This window comes from Pelmatolapia mariae, linkage group LG7 (assembly GCF_036321145.2).
Source record: "Pelmatolapia mariae isolate MD_Pm_ZW linkage group LG7, Pm_UMD_F_2, whole genome shotgun sequence".
In the NCBI taxonomy this organism is placed as follows: domain Eukaryota; kingdom Metazoa; phylum Chordata; class Actinopteri; order Cichliformes; family Cichlidae; genus Pelmatolapia; species Pelmatolapia mariae.
This window is the reverse complement of record NC_086233.1, coordinates 54,705,390-54,725,692: the sequence shown is the minus strand read 5'-3', so window position 1 is coordinate 54,725,692 and position 20,303 is coordinate 54,705,390. Positions and strand designations below refer to the sequence as shown.

General features: G+C 40.7%; 1 protein-coding gene across 1 annotated transcript; it reads right to left on the bottom strand.

The window, feature by feature from the left end:
* Positions 1-2,989: 2,989 nt before the first annotated feature.
* elapor2a (endosome-lysosome associated apoptosis and autophagy regulator family member 2a) lies at positions 2,990-16,277 on the bottom strand. The gene is made up of 22 exons (XM_063479784.1): positions 16,006-16,277; positions 14,354-14,474; positions 12,847-13,036; positions 12,620-12,767; positions 12,179-12,268; positions 11,423-11,528; positions 11,168-11,320; positions 10,297-10,385; positions 10,009-10,189; positions 9,782-9,910; positions 9,234-9,324; positions 9,013-9,115; positions 8,789-8,926; positions 6,197-6,460; positions 5,935-6,108; positions 5,658-5,841; positions 5,296-5,392; positions 5,108-5,209; positions 4,873-4,999; positions 4,295-4,473; positions 3,806-3,974; positions 2,990-3,683 (listed from the first exon to the last, which is right to left on the bottom strand). The coding sequence occupies exons 1-22, from the start codon at positions 16,099-16,101 to the stop codon at positions 3,615-3,617; spliced, it is 3,000 nt and encodes a 999-aa protein (XP_063335854.1). The 5' UTR covers positions 16,102-16,277; the 3' UTR covers positions 2,990-3,614.
* Positions 16,278-20,303: the final 4,026 nt, after the last annotated feature.

Below are 20,303 nucleotides of genomic sequence, written 5' to 3'. Positions count from 1 at the left end.
AAAAACACCTGGTTTTGTCCACTCATCCTTCTCTCTGTTCATCTCAGAAAAATATCAATAAATGCAGCTAAAATGTGTGTCGAAGTGCAGATACATTCGTCTCTCCAGCAACACTAACAGCCTCTCAACATCACTTTCATATCCACATGGGCTCTATTCAACGTGTGTGTTGCCAAATGTTGAAAGATGGCTCTAACACTCTGCTTCATCTGTTCCCCAATGAAGGCACTCTTGTTAAACCATCTACCGGAGAGCCCAGTGTTTTTGGTAAATGCAGTGTGCAAGGTTCAGTCTCTGAAAGTAAGACGTTAAAAGTGTGTATTAAAAAAAGATAAAGATGAAGCAGTCTTTTGGTAATTTTCCATTCTACACTGCAGTCAGTAGCTTGTAGTTTGACACAACGTACGTTAGAGAAGCTATTTTGTTTTGCTTTTAGAAAAGTCAGGGACATGTCAAACTGTTGAAAAGAAAATCTTATCATATTTTATTCATTTTATCTCATTTTACTTTATTATTTTTACAAGATTACATTATCGTTATCTGTTCTGTAAAACAGGATTTGGACTCTTCTTTTGTATACTAGTGGAGGTCGCCCTCCAGTGGTTAGTTTCAGTAATTACACTTCTGACCACCATACCCTAGTGTGCTGCGGTTTACAGCAAGGAGTTTTCCAGCCGCATTAAACACTCGGGAATCGTGTACAGGTAAATTTTCAGAAACTTGTACTGAAAAATGATGTTCTGTAGGGAAGCAAAAACCAGGGAAAAATCAGAGAGGACGTTAAATTAAACGACATGAGTTTACCTTTTAAAATCTTAATGTTTGACTAACCTCTGCAGGACGATATAGCGAATGCCAGTGAGGACCAGGGTGAGTTGCTAAGGAAAAAAGTGGGGGGGGGGGGGGGGGGGGGGGGGAAGTGGCTCATCAAATGTATTATTTCTAACCGCGAGGGGGATTTTTTTTCTGCTTCAGCTGTGTAATTTTCGCATCCTGTATATCAGTAAGTGAAAGGTAGCCACTTCTGAGCCAGCATGATGATTTGCGCAATGGTAACTTTAAAAAGTAATATATCATTTTAAGGTAATATTGTGCCCTCCGTTGGTAGAATATTATATTACTGTTGAAGCCAAGTGCCAGAGGGGTTTGGAAATACTGAATGCTTTCAGGCCACGATATAAATCTTCTGACTGATGAATGCCATTCATTCCACTGTAACAACCAAAAGCAGGAAATGAAGTTCTGCCTTATTTGTAAACTTGTTGTGCGATGACTATTTGGGCACTTTGTAAAAATTTAATTAAAACATAATGCAATCATTTGCAAATCTCATAAACATTAAACTGAGACATTTTACCATTTCATTAACAATATTTGCTTAGTTTGAAATTGTTAGCGGCCACACATTTCAAGAGCAAAAGGCTGAAAACATAAGTAGTACTAAAGAGAAATATCTGGAGGAACATTTTGCAATTGTGCAAAATTAATTGTGCAACAGGTGAGTAACATATTCTGTATTTAGCATCTTAGCTAGGCAGATGTTCACCAGTCTGGATCTACAAATTGTGGAACAATTTCAGAATAATTTTCCTTAATGTAAGATGTTCAATAACTCATTATCTACAGTGCATCAAAAGATTCAGAGAATCCAGAAAAATCTTGTTGGGCACTTCCAGAAATCACTGCAAACATAATCCAGAAACACACGTCTTTCTCTGGGTCAAGGCTCATTTATACTGGACTGAGAAAACATGGAAATCCCCATTTGTGGTTAGATTGTTTTAAATTTGAAATTATTTTTTAGGATAACATGGGTCAAATATTTCTCACACCAGAAAACCAAAAATACAAATAAGAAGACCCAGGACTGGTGAGCAGCTAGTGAGTCCATTATCACCTCTCCCAAAAATTCCAGCACATGGTCTCCTTTGCTCACAATTACAAGCTGCTGTTAAATGAAATGGGGACATTACCCTGTCCCAAGTTTTTTTGAGATATGTTGCTCCCATCAAATTCAAAAAGACCTTATTTGAAACACACCACCACTGCGATGTAGAATGATCTCCTGCATCTGGCGTTGCACAAATCTCAAAGGTGCTCTATTGGATTTAGATCTGGTAACTGTGGAGGCCAAATGAGTACGTTGAACTCACTGTCATGATAAAGAAAACCGCAACATCCAATGTGGCCTTCTGCTACTGCAGCTTATATGTTCTAAGCTGTGACATGTTGTGCATTCAGAGGTGCTCTTCTACGTATCTTGGTTTTAGGTGGTTAAGTGGTTATTTCAGTTATTCTCATTATCCTATCAGGTCAAAGTAGTCTGGCCATTCTTCTCTGACATCAACAAGGCATTTTCCCACAAAGCACTGCCTCTGTGGGGAAATGTAAACCTTGAGGATGGTTGTGTGTGAACCAGACCAGCCCGTCAGGTACCAACAACCACGCCACATTCAAAGTCACTTAGATCTCTTTTCTTTATTCTAATGCTCAGTTTGAACTTCAGCAGGTCATCTTGACCATGTCAATACATATACCACTAACCACTAACAAAGTGGTTGATGAGTACACATTGCTTCATAATTACATTTTTGTTTGCCCCCCCCCCCCCCCCCCATAGTGTTACTGACGATTTGACATAGCTTTTACTAAGGCTGTATTAGAAACAACTTGAATTTTTGGTGACGATCCCATTTAAATACAAGCAAGTGCACCAGGTCTACTGTATATAACTGGACATCTGTGAAATGTCTTCATATTTTAATAATGACTGTTTGTGCAAGCTTGTATACATATGTTTACAGATGTTATAAATGTCTCTTTGTATTCCTCTTTTCAGTCTGCAAAGCATGCAAAAGTACCTTGAGTCTAAATAGTATTGAACAAATACATTTGACTTAACCTTAAGTCAAATGTATTTATTGCTTAATTTCTCAGCAGCTTTTTAATGAGATAATCAATCTGAGTCAGGTTATACATAAATACATCATGATTTATTTGATGTACATGGACAGTCCACACCACAACCCAAAGAGAATATGGCAAATTCAAATTTCAACTGATCAGTAGTTCTCTTCATTATATAATTTCAAATAAAAAAAAACAACAAAAACATGAGAAGATAATGATTGTACATGAAAAGAATAAACCAATCTGTGTAAACATCTGTGGGATATGGAAAGGCAAATCATAGCTTTCCTGAAGATGAACTATACCACAGGTATCAACGAAATGTTGGACGATACACAAACTGAAGAGAGAAAAATAGCAAAACAGGACATCTTAAATAGGTCTTTGTCTTACCCTGAGCTCTTCTATCAATTTTTTCCTGAAATAAATTAGAATCAGACAGCTATCAGGAAGTGTCAGTCACACACCTGCTTCACAGTCTTTAGCTGGACAGCTCCATCGTACCAAGCTTTAAGGCCACCAGGTTAGTGTGACTCGTTTGAACATGGCTCTGATGTTGTGTCTATATGTGTGTGCACATACAAACAGTTGGTGTTCCAGGTATCAAAGCTTATAAAGGGGATGGTTAGCTAGGGGTCACAAAGTGGGAAAAGTCTCTTGAGGGTTTGATTTCTCCCCTCAGCCCCCTTCACGGTACTTCCACTCTAGCTCCACACCAGTGTTTTGGAATGAGCCGAGTTTAGCTGCACATTTTCATAGTTATCTCCATTTCTCTAAAATGAAAATGAAAAGAGAATTATTTTGCAACAGTATATAGTTTGTTTGTTTTTTACCACTGTGGAATTTTGTGGTTTTAAAAGTATATGTAAAAGTATAGTGATACTTTGTCTCTCACCTTGGATGCTATGGCTTTGAGTTTTCCAAATAGAGAAGGTTTTGTGTATACAACTTCATCCTCCATGTCTGCCTCATTCTCTCCCTCCATCACAGCACAGCTGTCAGCCACTGGCATTTCACATTCCTTATTAGCAGACATCACCAGCCGGGAGTACTTATACTCCAACCTTGCACAGAGACAAGTGACAGAATCAATACTGCAGAAATTTACAAGAAGAAGAAGATGAAGAATCTTCACATAAATACTGTGACATTACAGAGACAGAATGGCAAGAGATGGGATTTGGTAATAATGGAGAAGAGACAAAGTTAAGGAAAGAAAAAAGGAGAAAAACAAAACATGTGAAGCTAAAATCTTACAGCAGTGATGAGGAAGAAGGTGAGAAAGGGAGAAGGGGAGAATATTAAGGGGAATTAAGGGGAAAAGGAGGAAAAAATTTAGTTAAATAATAATGTGAGAAGTTAAAGAACAAGAAGCTAAAGATACCGTTTGTTCTTCTTCCAGAAATAGCAGGTCAGGGAAACAAGCAAAACTGCAGTGAAAGCTCCCAGTCCTGCACCAAGCTGGATCCAGAACTCAATGCCCTCACAGGTCTGTATTTTCTTAGCAGGCAAGGGCACACCACCCATGCACAGCTTTGGTTCATTCCACACATACAGCAAGTCCTAAGGGTGGATATACACATATGAATGGGACAGCGCATACACTGGTAAGTGTAAATAGAAATTTGAAGTGTTTAATAGGTTTGTCTTCATTCCAGCGACCTGCATTTTAAGCGAAACAAAGACTGTTATAGTGTTGACTTTAAGCTTTGAGGGATTTTTCTACATACATGGATATTTTGGATGCTAGCAATCTTTAGGCTTGTTAGCATGAACAGTTGTGGAATTATAACCCGTTTGGTTGCTTGGCTGGCTATAAAATTGGATAAGAATTTTAAAATCTGAGGTGAATATAAACCACTTCAAATGAAAGCTGCAGTACACAGTCTGTTTTAATTCACATTAAACGTGCCTTTAAAAAAAATCCAGTACTCATAGACAAGTATATGTCCACACACACACCTGATTTCCTCCCTTGCAGACTCCCTCTATCTGATGATAGTCTCTTTCTGTGCATGTAGGACAAGCCCCTGAGCTCTCCCATAAGAATTGAAAGGTGCAACCATCACACGTTCCAGCAGGGCACTGACTGAAATAGCCAAAGGCACAATTTGTTCAGTAAGCTGGACCACAGCACAGAACAGTGACAAACTGTGATGCAACACATGAAAATTAGAGAGACGTTGATAAGAAAGACCTGGGTACTGAGAGCTCCCCCGTAGTGCTCTTGTCTGGGTTACAGCGAAGTGTCACCACCACGCTCCGACCCGACTCGCAAGATGAAGTTGTCTCCAAAGACCTTACACCAAAAAGCACAGAAAGCAAGAAGCTTAAAGCACTGATTTTTTTTTTCACTCTATAAATAATGCCTGTAATGATAGGCACCTGTAGTAAAGGTTGACATCAGGGACTTTCTTGGAGGTCTTGGGAAACAAATCTGGTGTTACACTTATTCCTTCAAGGTTGTTATCCACAGTTGCCCCTGTTAATATTTATAGAAATGTATTACTTAATAATATGTCTACTTTTAATTTGTCTTTAATCTTTTCTATGACAGGAGTTTAACATTTAAAGACAAGCAAAAAAGACCTTTTATATTACACGAGTAATGATCCCCACAAAAAAAAGGACCTTTTACTTATTATCACATATTATTTTATTCTTTTAAAATAAAAACAGAGGTATAAAAATGAAATCCTAAATTCAATTCTCTTCACTGCCACCGTCTGTGTTTGATGCTCACTAACCAACAAATGTGTCAGCCAGGTTAATGGACTGCGAGGAGAGGGCTGTGTGGAATCCTCGTCCACTAGCTGGGATTATTGTTGATTGACAGATGAAGGTCGTGATGGCATTGGGCCCTTCCTTTTCTCTCTGGGAGTCGGTGATGGATAGGTCTGTTACATTGTCTGTACATACTGCCAACTGACCCTTAAAGAAAAAGAGAAAATTGCAATGACATTCAGTTTGTGCACAACACATTTAAAATTACAGGATTTTCTGCGCATTTTCATCTTTGCACACCTTTCCTCCACAGATACTGATATTGAAGTGATGGAAGTACTTGGTTCCTTTTGAAGTAAAGCTTGGGCCATTCATCAGTGACCCCACTGGCCCAAGTGAGCTGAAGTCAAAAGTCAGAGTGGCATTGCCTTCTGTGTAGGTGAAGTGACAGTCACTATAGCATAAGCTGTGCTCCTGGAAAACAAACACACAGGTATCTGGTGTACTGCCTTACTGATAACAAGAATTTTCTTAATTTCTTTCTCAAATCATAGCAACAAACCTTGTCACTTTTGCTGGAAGGTCCACAGGATTTGCAGGCATCAGGGCCTGGTGCAGCGTGAGGCATCAGGTATGTGTTAGGTGGACACTCTGTGCACTGGCTCGTACTTGCATCTATGTAATGCCCAGGTGGGCACGGCACACACGCAGAGCTGGACGGTTGTGCACCGAGGGCACAAACCCGACACCTAGAGGACACTCCATCCACCGCGTTACTCACAGTGATGGAGTAGATTCGCGCCACATCTTTGACATACTGACGTACCTTAGGTAGAGAGAGATAAATACACATCAGCTAGATGACATGAAATAAAATCTCCAGTGTTGAAATATTGTGCAAGACACTGAATGACACTTCAGAATTTATCTTTAGAACCAAAAAGAAGGGAGTACTTGGTGTGCCTAAAGTGGTCTGACCTCAAGAACTCAGTCATTTCAGATTTTATTAGCTATTGCACAAATTACAACACAACGACAACAACAGCAACCAAAGACAGTTTAAAACCAAAAGCAAGAAGCAAAGGTTACTGCTATTCTTTTACAGTTTTGCACTTTATGATGTGTAATAAGGTTTGCAATTATATGAGATGACTAAAATATTTGAGGTAAATTAAATTAGAGTTATATATTTATATATAACTCTAATTTAATTAATAATATATAAACATATTTATAATTTTAAAGGACACCCTAGGACACCCACACGTCAGTGATCGATTTTGTAACTGTATCGTCAGATCTGCAGCCGTATGTGCTAGACACTTGGGTGAAGAGAGGTGGTGAGCTGACAGCTGATCACCAACTGGTGGTGAGTTGGCTCAGGTGGGACTGTGGGAAGCCTGATGGCAAATAAACAGAAGACCGTGCGATCTTCCATAGAGGAAGCAGAGTCTGGGGAGGAGGGGGACGAATCATCTATCACCAGGGGTGGGGTCACCGAGGCAGTTAAACAACTCTTTGGTGGGATAGCCCCTGGAGTGGATGAGGTTCCTAAAGGCTCTGGGTGTTGCACAAAGACTGAACTTTGGACACAGGACCAACAATGCGGTTTTTGTCCCGGTCGCTGAACACTGGAACACCTCTTTACCCTTTTGAGGATATTTGGGGGTTCATGGGAGGTTGCCCAACCAATCTACATGTGCTTTGTGGACTTGGAGAAGGCATCTGACCTTGTGCCTCGGACAGTTCTGTGGGAGGTGTTTCAGGAGTATGGGGAGTCTGGCCTGTTGATTCAAGCTAGTTGATCCTTTTGCAACCATTGCAAGAGCTTGGTCTGCATAGCCTGTAATAAGTCAGGCTCGTTCCTAGTGGGTGTTGGACTCTACCAGGGTTGCCGTTTGTTACAGATTCAATTTATATGGGCAGAATTTCTAGGCCAAGTGACAGAAAGCTTCAACTTGGGTGGTCTCAGAATCTCATCTCTGCCTTTCGCAGATGATGTGGCTCCATTGACTTCATCAGGCGGTGGTCTCCAGCGGCAGGATGAGAATCAGCACCTCCAAGTCTGAGGCCATGGTCCTCAGCCAGAAAAGGGTGCAATGTCCACACTAAACCAGGTCAGGGACGAGTTTCTGCCCCAAGTGGAGTGCCTTGGGTCAGTATCTTGGGGTCTTGTTCACAAGTGAGGGGAGAGGGGAGTAGGAGATTGACAGACAGATTGGTGCTGCAGCGCCAGTAATGCGAATGCTGTACCGGTCTGTTGTAGTGAAGAGAGACATGCGCTTAAAAGCTAAGCTCTCAATTTACCGGTCTACGTCCCTACCCTCAGCCATGCTCATGACCTTTGGGTAGTGACCAAAAAAACGAGATCGTGGATACAAGTGACGGAAATTGGCCTGCTCCGAAGCGTGGCTGGCCTCCCCCTTGGAGATAAAGTGAGGAGTTTGGCCATCCAGGAGAGGCTCAGAGTAGAGCTGCTACTCCTCCACATCAAAAGGAGCCAATTGAGGTGATTTGGGCATCTGACAAGGATGCCTGCTAGGGTCTCCAGGGTGACGTGTTCCAGGCATGACCCACTGGGAGGATGCCGCGTTGCAGACCCAGGCCAAGCTTGAGAGATTATATCTCTCATTTGGCCTGGGAACACCTTTGTGTTCCCCCAGACAAGCTGGAGGTGGCGGCCAGGGAGAGGGAGGTCTGGGCTTCTCTGCTTAGGTTGCTGCCCTAATGACCCAGCCCCGGATAAGTGGAAGGAAATGAATGGATGGATGGAAAGTATTAATGAACACCATTCACTGACAGCTTTGAAGTGAATATAGTTTAAATTAGTTCATATCTGTGTCAAAGGAGTTTCACACCCGCTTTCACACCTTGGAAACCCGCTTTCACACCTTGGCTCATGTGATTAGAGGATCACCAGGGGGTCCTTTGTCCCTCTTTGGGGGGATACTCCCACTAGGTTTAAATCTGGGACTCTCGGCCATTTGACCTTAGAACTGAAGAAGCTTCTCGGATGAGAGGTGAAACGTCTTCAAGCAACTTAAAGAAGTCCAGACGCTTTTCTTTGCAAACTCCTTTGACTACGATGACCTGGATGACTGAGAACCTTCACAGAAATATTCTTATCTGTGTGTAATTGTGTACTTCTACTCACATCTGAAGCTTGGTTAGTCCTCTGGAAGGCCCATGTGTAGGAAACTGAAGCATTCTTTGTCATGATGTGTGTGTAGGTTTGCCTTGTTTTATTTTTCTCCCAAGACTCCACTATTTTTGTACTCTTCCTGTTTACATCCTAAAAGAGTCATTAGACAAATTTCTGGTTTGAAAATCTATGGTAACATTTTTCAGAGCAGCAATCATGTCAGTAACTTTTCTCACCATCATGAAGTAGAGCTCACAGTCAGCTGTGCAAGAAGTTTCAAATTCAAATGTAATGCGACCAAATTCTTCCCCTGAATGACTCGACACTGAAGTAGGAAGCCTGATGGCAAATAAACAGAAGCATATGAAGACAGAAGAAGGGACTTAGTCACAACTGAAAGAAATAGCTCATTGGCAAAAGTGATGGAGGCTAAAAAACTCAAAGCAACTATCCTTACTTGAATCCAGGAACATGGAGGTTGAGGATGAGGTAATCATTATCAGAGCTTCCGGCTCCAGTCTGGATGTGATTACCTGCAACCTCCCAACCTGAAAATGAAAATAAATAAATAAATATAGTATAATAATGTATAAACATTTAGGAAACTGCATGAACTCTGGTGTATTTGCTTAAAATAAAGACAAACCGTCCCCCCTCCTCCCCATGAGCACAATTAGCTAGTTTGTTGGAGGAGAAGGAAGAGCTGTTGGCATCATTGTTGTCATAGGGGGTGATGTTTTTGTTGTTGGGGGGGACGTTGGTGTCAGGGTTGCAGTTAATGTCATGTCAGTGTTGCGGTTAGTGTCGTGAGGGTGTTGCTGGTGTTGCGGTTAGTGTCGTGTGGGTGTTGCTGGTGTTGCGGTTAGTGTCGTGTTGCTAATGGTAGCCAAATATTTGCCATGCTTTTTGAGTCATTTCATCTGAGTCATCACACAATACAGTGACAAAATAGACCAGAATTGAGAGAAAGAGCAAAAGTGAGCATATCATGCCATAAACACCTACCATTCATACTGTCACACTTGGAATTGCCGACATTAAAACAGGAAGTCTTCATGTTAGAAGGAAGAACATTCCACCATTTGTACTCATAACCCAAGGTGGGCTCAGAGCCTGCAGGACACTGCTGACATGCTGGGGGACAAACAGTGAAAAACACAATTGGGAAACTGCATGAAACAAAAGGTAAGTGAAAGACAAATGAGGACTGTAAGATAGAAAGTTTTCAATACGTTTCATGCCATCGGAAAAGGTCCCAGGTGGGCATGGTGAGCATGTGGCCGTGTCATTGTTATAGAAACCAGGGTTACAGGGAGGGCAGGGCTCTCGTTCTCCACTTGGAGGCAATGTCACAGCTCCAGTCACATTCTCAAGACAGATCTTAGGTTCAACCCACTTATATATGACCTGTGTCTGAAATCAGATAGAAAAGGTGTGAGTTGGAATAAAAAGGACAAACTGTGATTATAGAGCGAGTCTCAACAGGCTCTTTAGTAAAGAGGTAGCCTCTTTTCTCTCACCTTGCGCTCTTGGTCACAAGCTGTGTGGATCTGGAAATAATCCTTCATGGAACAGGGAGGTCTGTCCTTACATGAGGCAGATCCCTCAGCTAGGAAAAGTGGGAATAAATTATATTAATATTAGCATAGGAGATATAAAGCAAACAATTATTTAAAAACAGGAACAATTTTAAGCAGAATCGATTTCCCCCCATTTCCTTTTAAATGGATACAACACTAGTAAAGCAACAGTCGCACAATATGTAAAAACAGCTGTACTAAATTAAATATGTTTATTCCCTCAATGATCTAGCAATGGAAGAGGACTAGGGCCACTGGGGGGGAAAGTGGGCATGTGTTTTTGTCTTCTTTTCCGGAATTCTGAGAAAAGAGAAAGAATTCTGAGGTTAAACTCAGAATACATTTTTTTTTTAAATCACTTGAGTAGAAAGATCCAACTAAATACATTTTCAAAAAGTATGTTAACATTATGTAGCAGTATGTAAAAGTATGTTACAAGATACATCATACAAATAAAATAACCACAATACTTTAACTGAAAAGTCCTCATTCATACCCCCTGGGGGAAAAAAATCAAAACTTCTAGTTCAAGATTCTAGTGCATTGGCTGCCTTCCTATCATATTACATATGTTAGCAAATATACTAACATAAAGATCAAGCATTACTTTTGCTGCCCCAGTTGCCAAAACCTGCTATTCCCTTGCGATCACATGGGCTCACTGTGTTTCTTTTTCTAAAGTTTGACAACTGTGACATAAAAATAGGACAAGCTCTATCTATATCCTTTAGATGTGCTTCTGTGAATAGCAGTGATAGCAATTAGGATTCAAAACAGATTTGAAATGGCAAATCTAGCTTTTTATTCATACCTGCATACTGAGTGCTGGTGTTACAGGGAGTGCAGGAACTGGCACCATGGCCAGAATAGGTGTCCCGAGGACAGGGTTCACATGAGGAGGAGCCAGGGACTCGACTGAAAGATCCCGGCTTACACGGAAAACACTCTGATGTGTAGGCAACACCTGAGCGGAGCAGAAAAGATAGAAAGAAGAAGTAATTGTTTGAACTATTTTTTTGTCATTTTTTATAAAGAGAAAAAGAAAAAAGCAAAAGTAACCACCAACCCTCAATATGAATATTTTTCAGCAGTGCAGGATTCACCACTTTCTTTCCCATCGTAACACCACCAGTCCTCCAGTAAAGGATGTTGGTGCCAGATTTCAGGTTCACCTAGAATACACATATCAATGCATCATCAGCTTGGGATTAAATATTAATAATATATTCTATCTGAAAATTAAGAAAGGTCATTATATATGCGATCAGCTTAATTGCAGCAGCTAAGCTGCAACTCTATAGCCATCTACCCATGAAGTATAAAGCTTAACAGCACAAGTTCAGAAAACATAAACTGCAAAGTATGCAGGACAACAGTAACTTTATACAGATTGTTTGTTTTGTTTTCATAGCATATAATGCCACGCAAGTAAATTCATATATTTTTTTTCTTATTAAGGAATTAAAATAGCAGAACAATGTGGAACATTTTCTTGAACCAAACAAGTCTAATCTAACCTGCGAGAAGAAGCAAGGAGCAGTACCACCACTAGAAACCTATCTCAAGAAGATCCATATATTACATTTAATTGTACGTTTTAATTCACAATGCAGAAACCAAAATATGTACGTGCAGAAGCTCATTTACAGCATGAGTGGAAAATTACTGGAGACAAAATAAAATGATGCCAGCTCCTTTCTGTGTACACGCTTCCTGCTTCTATCCGCTTGGGGGATGTTACACAATACATTTGTTTTGGGAGAACAAGGCCAAAAACCTGCCCTTTCTGTCTACTCGGCATCTTGCTCTGTGAGACATTTACCGTATGAGTTGCCCACTCGCCATGCTTGGTGAGCTTGAGCCACTTCTTGTCATCAGACTGATCCATTTCTTGACACTGGTCATTCTGGATCTAAACACACACAAGCAGAAAGTGCCCATCAGATCAAAACCTTCCCTCTTTTTTCATAGTAATTTTCAGTTACAACATTGTGCATGGTTTATATGTTCGTGCATACACACCGCATCACTACATTAATGCTGTGTTAGGATAAGTGGACGGGGGAAAATACAAAAAAATGAAGTACTAGAATTAACTGTAAGAAAACTATGTAACTATGCTTTAGCTTGAGCACAATCTATAGTACTTTTTAATTAGCTCTTGCAGGCTTCTTACAAATAAAATAGCATAGATAGATGTATATACAAGCAATAATAATGAAGTGATGGCAGATGTTTCCACTGAAAGGCAACGAATACTCACAAAGAACTCAAATAGCAGGTTACTGTCAGGATACTGGTACTCAAAGCTAACTGAGCCTTGTTTCTTCAGATGCACAGCATAGATGAGAGAGACTGTGCATTCATCCCTGTTGGACTCCAGATAGTTTCCCTGAGGAACCCAGGAAGAGCTACAAGAAAAAAATAAATAAATCCAGCATAGTATTTTTCCCCAACTTTTTCCCTTTTTTAAATGTCTTACTCAATTACCTGTTACAGGTGAGGCTGTTATAACCCGGCAGGCTGTTCTCCAGGGAGGTTGCTAGGCTACTAAATCCAATAGGCATGTAATCCCATTGGTCGAAGCGGATACCGCTACCGAGGGAGTAGCTTCCTGCTGCACACTGAGTGCACTCCTGAGCTGACATCTCCAGGAACTCTCCAGCCTTACACGAGAAGGCTAGTGGACACAGTGAAAGAGAAAGAAAACAGTTATTGAATTTACCAACCTTCTTCACATTCTACAGCAAAAAGCATGGTCGCATCAGCCATTACATGTAATGTAACCGCAGTGATTGAGAAACTTCATTCTTACATCTGTTACACAGTGTCTTTGTACTTGTTTTCCCCTCACTGAGCCATTGTGTGTCTGCATTTCTCCAGAACAGGTATGAGGACAGTTCTTCCTCATACCTGTTCTGGTCTAATGGCATTGTGATGCTTCTCTATGCTAAATGTGAAAGCATGCGACTGCTTCAAGGCTAGATTTAAAAATAGTTTGCTCTGGCAGGCACTTTGATAGTTACACATAACAACTGGTGACAGATAAGCTCATTAAGTGGGTGGTGTGCTGCATTTCAATACAGTGAATGACACTGAAATATCATATGCGAGTTAGAATTAGATGACGAACCTATGAGAACACAAGTGTATATAAATAGTGGTCTGAGGAGGAAGAAGGAAACAAAAAATGTTTTTAAAATAACAAAAGGTGATAAACAGTGCTGATATGGAAAGCATTTTGTTAGTTCAGTCTTCAGTGCATTCCAGTTCACGGCACTATTATTATTAAAATAATAAATAAAATAATTTTTTCCAAACAGTTTATGCATACATAACACACGTAGGTTTGAAAACAGTAAAAGAAAAGAAAGCATCCATGAACCCTATTGTTGAATTCGATCCATTAGTGAGGTGGTGTTGAAAAAAAAGCACTGGGCAAACCTGTACAGGTGAACGATAAAGACCAAGCTTGTATGACCACCAACATGAGCATTCCGTCATGTAATGAAATGGTGTCATCTTGGCTCCATTATGATAAGAGTGTAAAACAAAAACTACAAAAAGAAAAAAGTAACACTCTCTATGACTCACATTTTTACTTAAGAAAACAAAATACATTAGCATCGACTGGAAAGGTTAGCTACATGGCCCAATAAAAAGCGCCAAACATCCTCAAGGACACATTTTTTTCAGTACCTGTGCATTCTTGGAGCTACACTAACATCTCCCTGTCCTTTCACTTCACATTAAACAACCACTAACTGCAGGCATCAACACGTGCCATCAATTATGTGCCTTGTTTCGTAGCAGGCACAGAAAGATATTATGTAACATAGTTTTTGCTCCAAGGTTATTGGCCTGTAGCTTCACTCTATGGTTGGTCGACGTCCAAACACACTCAGTCAGGTTGTGGTGGTGAAAGTTCCAGCTACTGATAAGAAGGTGACATACACACATCAGCTTCTGTCATTTTCCACACGCACACTTAACTCACTGCATTCTGTGCCTCGCACTGGCGCTGGTAGTCCAGTACAGGCCCCAGGGTTTTGTGGGATGGCCACTCTCCACCGAGATCCTGTGCTGTCACACTCCGTGTACTCAAAGTAGTAATCAGTCTGCCAGGGAGACACACAAAACATAAGAAGTCAGTCAACATAGCAGGCTTGGACATAAAACCTGAGTAAACATAGGCCAGAGGCAGGTCAGCAAACATCTCCACCCAAACCAAAGCACAGAATCATCTCTTCCAGATAAGAATCACCAGCAAATCAGAGCAGACTGCTTGCTACAAACAATGAATTACTACAGAATCCAGCTGCTAATGGCTGAAAAACATGAATGCCAGTCACAGTGTAATCTCTAAAGCTAAAACCATTCTTCTGCCCCTGGTCACAACAAACCATCTCCATGGTGATAGGAGTAGGGGAGATGGCAGCAGTGGGCTGCTGGTGAAAGAGGCTGAGTCATTTTACCAGCAGCTTTTAACATTTCAAGTAGGCTCACTTAGACATTCGATTATTGCATGTAATTGTTTTAATCTGTGGCCCATGAGTGAAAAGCACTGGCCCAGTGTTCTTGATTCCACTTCTCCTCATCTTGTGTCTACAGAGGCGGGTGGCCTAATTTCTGACAGTTTACATAATGCTATTCCTTGAGCCAAACCAGATTTTGACACCCCGGCACATGCAGGCTGTTGTGTGCGGAGTGATTTTTTTCCCTGGTTTTAAGTGGGTCTAAGGGTAGAGCTCAGTGACGCTTTCCGATAAAGGTCACAAGAAATGAGGCTAAATCAAGCATATTAGTACACAAACTGCTTTTACTGCTGTAGTGATACAAAAAATAAATACAGGATTGTGAACTGTGAAACACTAAACCCTCGTTATCTCTTGCGACTCCCATAAGAGCTGTGGTCAATCACTGATGTGGCAGCTGTTCAATATTCATCTCACACCATGATTCAGCAAAGTCCTCTTTGGAATAAATTTCTTTCAGCGTAAATATCAGCTCTGGTAACTCTCACCCTCCCCAGAAGAGCTAAAGCTGTACAATGATTTAACCACCATATAGGAACAAACTGGAGGCCAGTAATCTCTTTGTCAGTGTGAAAACAGAGGAATGTTGCTCCTCTATCTTGGGACACCTCTGTCTCTGTGTGTGTGTGTGTGTGTGTGTGTGTGTGTGTGTGTGTGTGTGTGTGTGTGTGTGTGTGTGTGTGTGTGTGTGTGTGTGTGTGTGTGTTGCCAGCCTAGTGTCAGAACGTGTTGAGCTGTGCCAGACCAGAGGGAAGGAAAAGCCAGTTCATGCAGGAAACTGATAACTTAATAGCACAGACTGGTGAAGTTCAACAAACACCAGACCTGAACAGTGATTCATGTTGTTCGCGTTATTTAAACAGAAAGCAGTGCTAAGGTGTGCGTCTTCACACATGCTGCAAATTATAAAGTGGGACTCCAAACCTACACCGTAAATCGACCCGGAAATGTGACATCAATGTTTAATCGTGTTTACTGTTCGATCACTAGATTAAAAACTCGCTCAGGCGTGCGCAGACACAGCAGCCTTTTGCCTTTTCTTTCTTTTCTATATAAACAGTCAGTTATTTTGATATAGCGATAAACAGCTCATACTGATTGACTGTAGCCTCACCTCAGTACACTGCTTCTGTCCTTTCGCCCCGTCCATCAGCTGGAGCGCGCAGAGGATGAGAGCGCAACGACCGACGAGCCAAGCTGAGGTCTGCATTGTAGATCATCGAAGGTGGCGGCGGGGACACAAACACACAAAAACAACCGAAATCCAGTAGAAAAACGGAACGTATCATGAACCCGAACCCGGCTTGACACCTGCTTGTATCGCCTCTTGCTTCCCAGCCTTTCCACCTGCAATTACGCTGCGCGCTCCAGGGATGCCTCATCAGATTCAAGCAGTGTAGGATTAAAAAAAAATGGGCTTCCGGTTAAGGTTTTCAAAATAAAGATTGGTGCGTACGGTTGATGATTTGTGATGGTAGTGATTAGTGAAATGCATCATTTTGTATGATGTCATTTTTGTGATATGGATGTGTTTAGGAACGCATAAATGTTCACTGCAGAAGTTAAGCCCCCAGTTTTCCTTTAATTTGAAGGCGAAGTAATGCTGCCTTCTGTTGCTGTCGTTGTATTTTCTTTCTTTTGCGCATCTTTGATTCATGCTTTTAACCTCCTGGTCCTCCCGAAGTGTTGCTTACATAAAAAAATAAAGTTTTTTTTTTTATTAAAAATATCTGACTATCACAAAAACATTTAAATATACAAAATATAGCGAAATGTTTAGTAGCATATTAATTATAGTACTGGTGGCTAAAGGCAAACGAGCAGCAATTTTTTGGGCACACAACATTTTGAAAGGATTTTTTCATGATCTTGCGAGCAGCTTCAATTCGATGTTCATATTATACACTAGTGACTGTCATGCACATAACTGACCACCAGAGGGAAACAAAGCTCTGCAACATTACTGTGTGGACGGCTCTGGTTAGCTGTGTTATCTACTGCCTGTGCAATAACGATCAAATTTAGATTTTTTTATTTTGTGTCTGAAGTGAGAAATTTATGGAGATAAATGTTCGGCGTGCAACTCTGAAAGTCTAACATAGTAAGTGTAGCATTTGCAGCTGATCTGTCTGACATGGAAAAACTGGTTTGTGCTCATTTTTTTGGTTTTGAACACATGTATGAGTTTGTCAGGCTCGGGTTACTACTGGAGGCCTAACAGATAGAAGATTTTTTTTTTGTTTTTGTGCACTTTATGTTCAATATATGTATTTGTTGTGCCTGAAATGAACAAATTTAAAAAAAAAAAGATTTCTAAAGCTTCCAAATAATGTCAACCTGAAAATGAAATTGATATAATTTGGTTGCATGTTTTTATTCTTGGCTATAAAGTCCCTCTAAGCCTGTATGTCTCTGTTTACATCCCTACACAAAAAAAGCTCATGCATGTTTCATAATAACACCCTGGCTCAATTTGTCAGGGTGTGCATTACACCCATAGCACCAAACCGCATTAAAAAACACGGAAGAGCAGCCTGACAGAACAACTCTGTGCCTGTAGATGTAACAGAAATGCACATTATGAGTCTCTTCTCTTCTCTTCTCTTCTCTTTTTTTTTTTTTTTTTGAACAGTTTTCTTATTAACTTTCTGTTTAATGGACAGAAATTTGAAAGTAGTTTAATCATCTAAGGAAAGCATTGTGTTTAAAATAAAAAACGTGTGTAAAATTGCTATGACCTTCACTGGCTGATCATCAGACATTAATCTTTCTTTGGAAATGGTAAACATATCGGTGACATAATAGTTTAATTGTTGTGTCTGGTGTTTCTCCTACAGTCAGCAGTGCAACCGACTTAGGACCAAAATGCCACCAAGAACTTGAAACTTAGAAATGACCCATCTTTCACATGAGACTGAACCTGTCCCCCCAATTTACAGCATGTGAGAAAACGCATAAAATAATAATAGTTTCAAGAGGGAAAAAAATGCCTGGCAGGCTGTGTAATCAACTTGCTTTCCTGTGGCACTCACGTGGATAATTTATGACATGCTGCATTAAACTGAGTCACAAGGCTTGTCCACAGTGCTAGGACTTCCCTTTGTTCACACACTGAGAGTCACGACTCCTGCTGTTAAATTCACGTGGGTTGAAATTTTACCCTGCTTGACAGTATATACCCTTTCTGACATTTAATTCTGTTGCAGGAAACTTAGCAATAATTTCTTTTCTGTTGAATTTTTTTCCTGTGTATAGAGTATTTTGGTTTCAACTAAGAAAACTATGCATCTTGCACCAAATGAAGACTATAGCTTATCTTTAATCAGAATTACAACTAGACGATCAGAAATATTATATGCAATATAATTGTGGTCTAAAATATAAGTATGATATCTGAGCCTATAAAGGTTACATCAAATACTTCCTTTATCCAGAGCCTGTGCCGTTTATATTAAAAGAAACAGTCCAAACCAGCATCCGTAACCAAATTAGGATTAGAATGTGTTGGGTCACAATGCTAAAATTGATATTCCCTATGAAAAATCATTAACCAACAAAACTATTGATCCAGCTTTTCTTCATGCGATTGTATGAATATTCAAGTAGTTGTCACCTAAAGGCAGCTGGCTTTCTACCGTCTCACTTTTTCTGTGAGGACTGATGCCAGCCTCCACCCTCTCTCTCTATCTCTCTCTCTCTCTCTGCATTTGTCTATCTATCCATCCATCTCTCTCAAGCTCTCTCTTTTTCCCCCCTTTCTCTTTCTCATCTGAGGCCTATCACTTACGGTGTTTGCCTGTAACCTGAACTCTCATATTCAACCATCTGTAACGCTGCAATAACCTTTACACCCTGAGCTGCTGCTCTGTGATCAGATGAGTTCATTAATTAATAGTGGTGAAGTGTAGGGCAAGTGTATTAGTAACTGACCCTGAGTCAGATGGTAACCAGAGTCCAGCTGGAACAAGGTGGACCAACCCCAGCCTCCAAATTCACAACAAGCCAGGGACTACCTGATCGAGTAATGAGACACCAAGGCACTCACATATGCACATAAAACCCTGAGACAGTCGTACTCATGCTGGTTGTCAGGGTGGCAGATAAGGTACTGAGAAGAGAAGAAGAAATAATTGCTTTATAGTTAAAAACTGTTTGTGGTTTGTTTAGCTTTTGGGGTTTTTTTCCCCCTTTTTCTTTTGTTTGTTTTTTTCAATGAGAGAATAACGTGTTAACAGATTGATCAATTCACCAAGATGGCTGACACATTATGGATTTTTAAAGACGAGCCTCGGATAAGCTGTTGATCTGGTTGCTTCAGGAAAAATGGACCACTATTGCATTAATGAAATAATTGTTATGGATGAAACCAAAAGTCTTTCCTGGGTATGAAGATTTTTTTTCACACATCACATCACAACTTGTTCATGTGCCTTTAAATGATATGAATACCTAAATGGCAGTACCTCAGACTCCAGTGCTGGATGATCCACAAGAAAGTACTACGCATTTATTGCTGTGTTAGGAAACCACATATCTGCCTGATGTTAGAGCCTTCAGGATTTATTTTATTTATTCTCTTGGTCATTTCTGAATCTGCCGGCATGCATGGACTACCTTGCTCATCTCTAGGTCATTGTTTTGGTAATCCAGCTGATGTTAACACTGACCCTGCACCGTCTATGGAGGCAAACAACTCCAGGCAAAGCAGTAATAACCATGAACTTCCAGCAGCAGATCCAGTTATATCTCAGCCAGAAGCCCTACCAGACAGCCCACAGGAATTTCAGCACAAACACCTTCAGAGGGCCGGCAGCTGTACATCTGCCCATTCCTCCAGGACCAGAAAAATAAATGGTACCAACCCAAACTCTGTCTGCCACACGCAGGATAAAGATGATGACCCATACTTTGAGTCACCTCCACTGTCCCGTAGCCTGTCTGAGCACTCGGACATTGACATCCTGGAGTCTGAGTGTAGTCCAGAGCTGGAGCTCAAATATACTCACATTCCCAGACCCTCCATTGTTATCAGACATAGTGAGGTAAGAATTTTGTGGCCAATAAGATAACCACCCTCACAAACACCTTGTTACTCATAGGTCAGACAATGCATGTTGAAAATATATAACCACACACACAAACACATACATATAAGTACGTGAAGAAGTACCTGAAGCCGTCTTTGTGGCATCTTCTGCTGCAGCTGTCACCAGGATCATATTTTTCCATGATGACACACAGACAAACACACACACACACACACACACACAACCCCGTTCAGCTATCTTAGTGAGGACCTTCATTGACATAATGCTTTCCCTAGCCCCTTACCCTAACCCTAACCATTAAAAATGAATGCCTAACCCTAACCCTTACCCTAAACCTAACCATAACCTAATTGTAACCCTGACA

What these genes read in the sequence shown, in the direction of transcription:
- elapor2a (XM_063479784.1), bottom strand. Translation starts at nt 16,101, where the DNA reads ATGCAGACCTCAGCTTGGCTCGTCGGTCGTTGCGCTCTCATCCTCTGC. An exon ending in GGACTAACCAAGCTTCAGAT is followed by an intron (nt 6,461 to 8,788) that starts GTGAGTAGAAGT and finishes TCTCTACCTAAG; the next exon opens with GTACGTCAGTATGTCAAAGA. An exon ending in GATGTCAACCTTTACTACAG is followed by an intron (nt 5,210 to 5,295) that starts GTGCCTATCATT and finishes TTTTGGTGTAAG; the next exon opens with GTCTTTGGAGACAACTTCAT.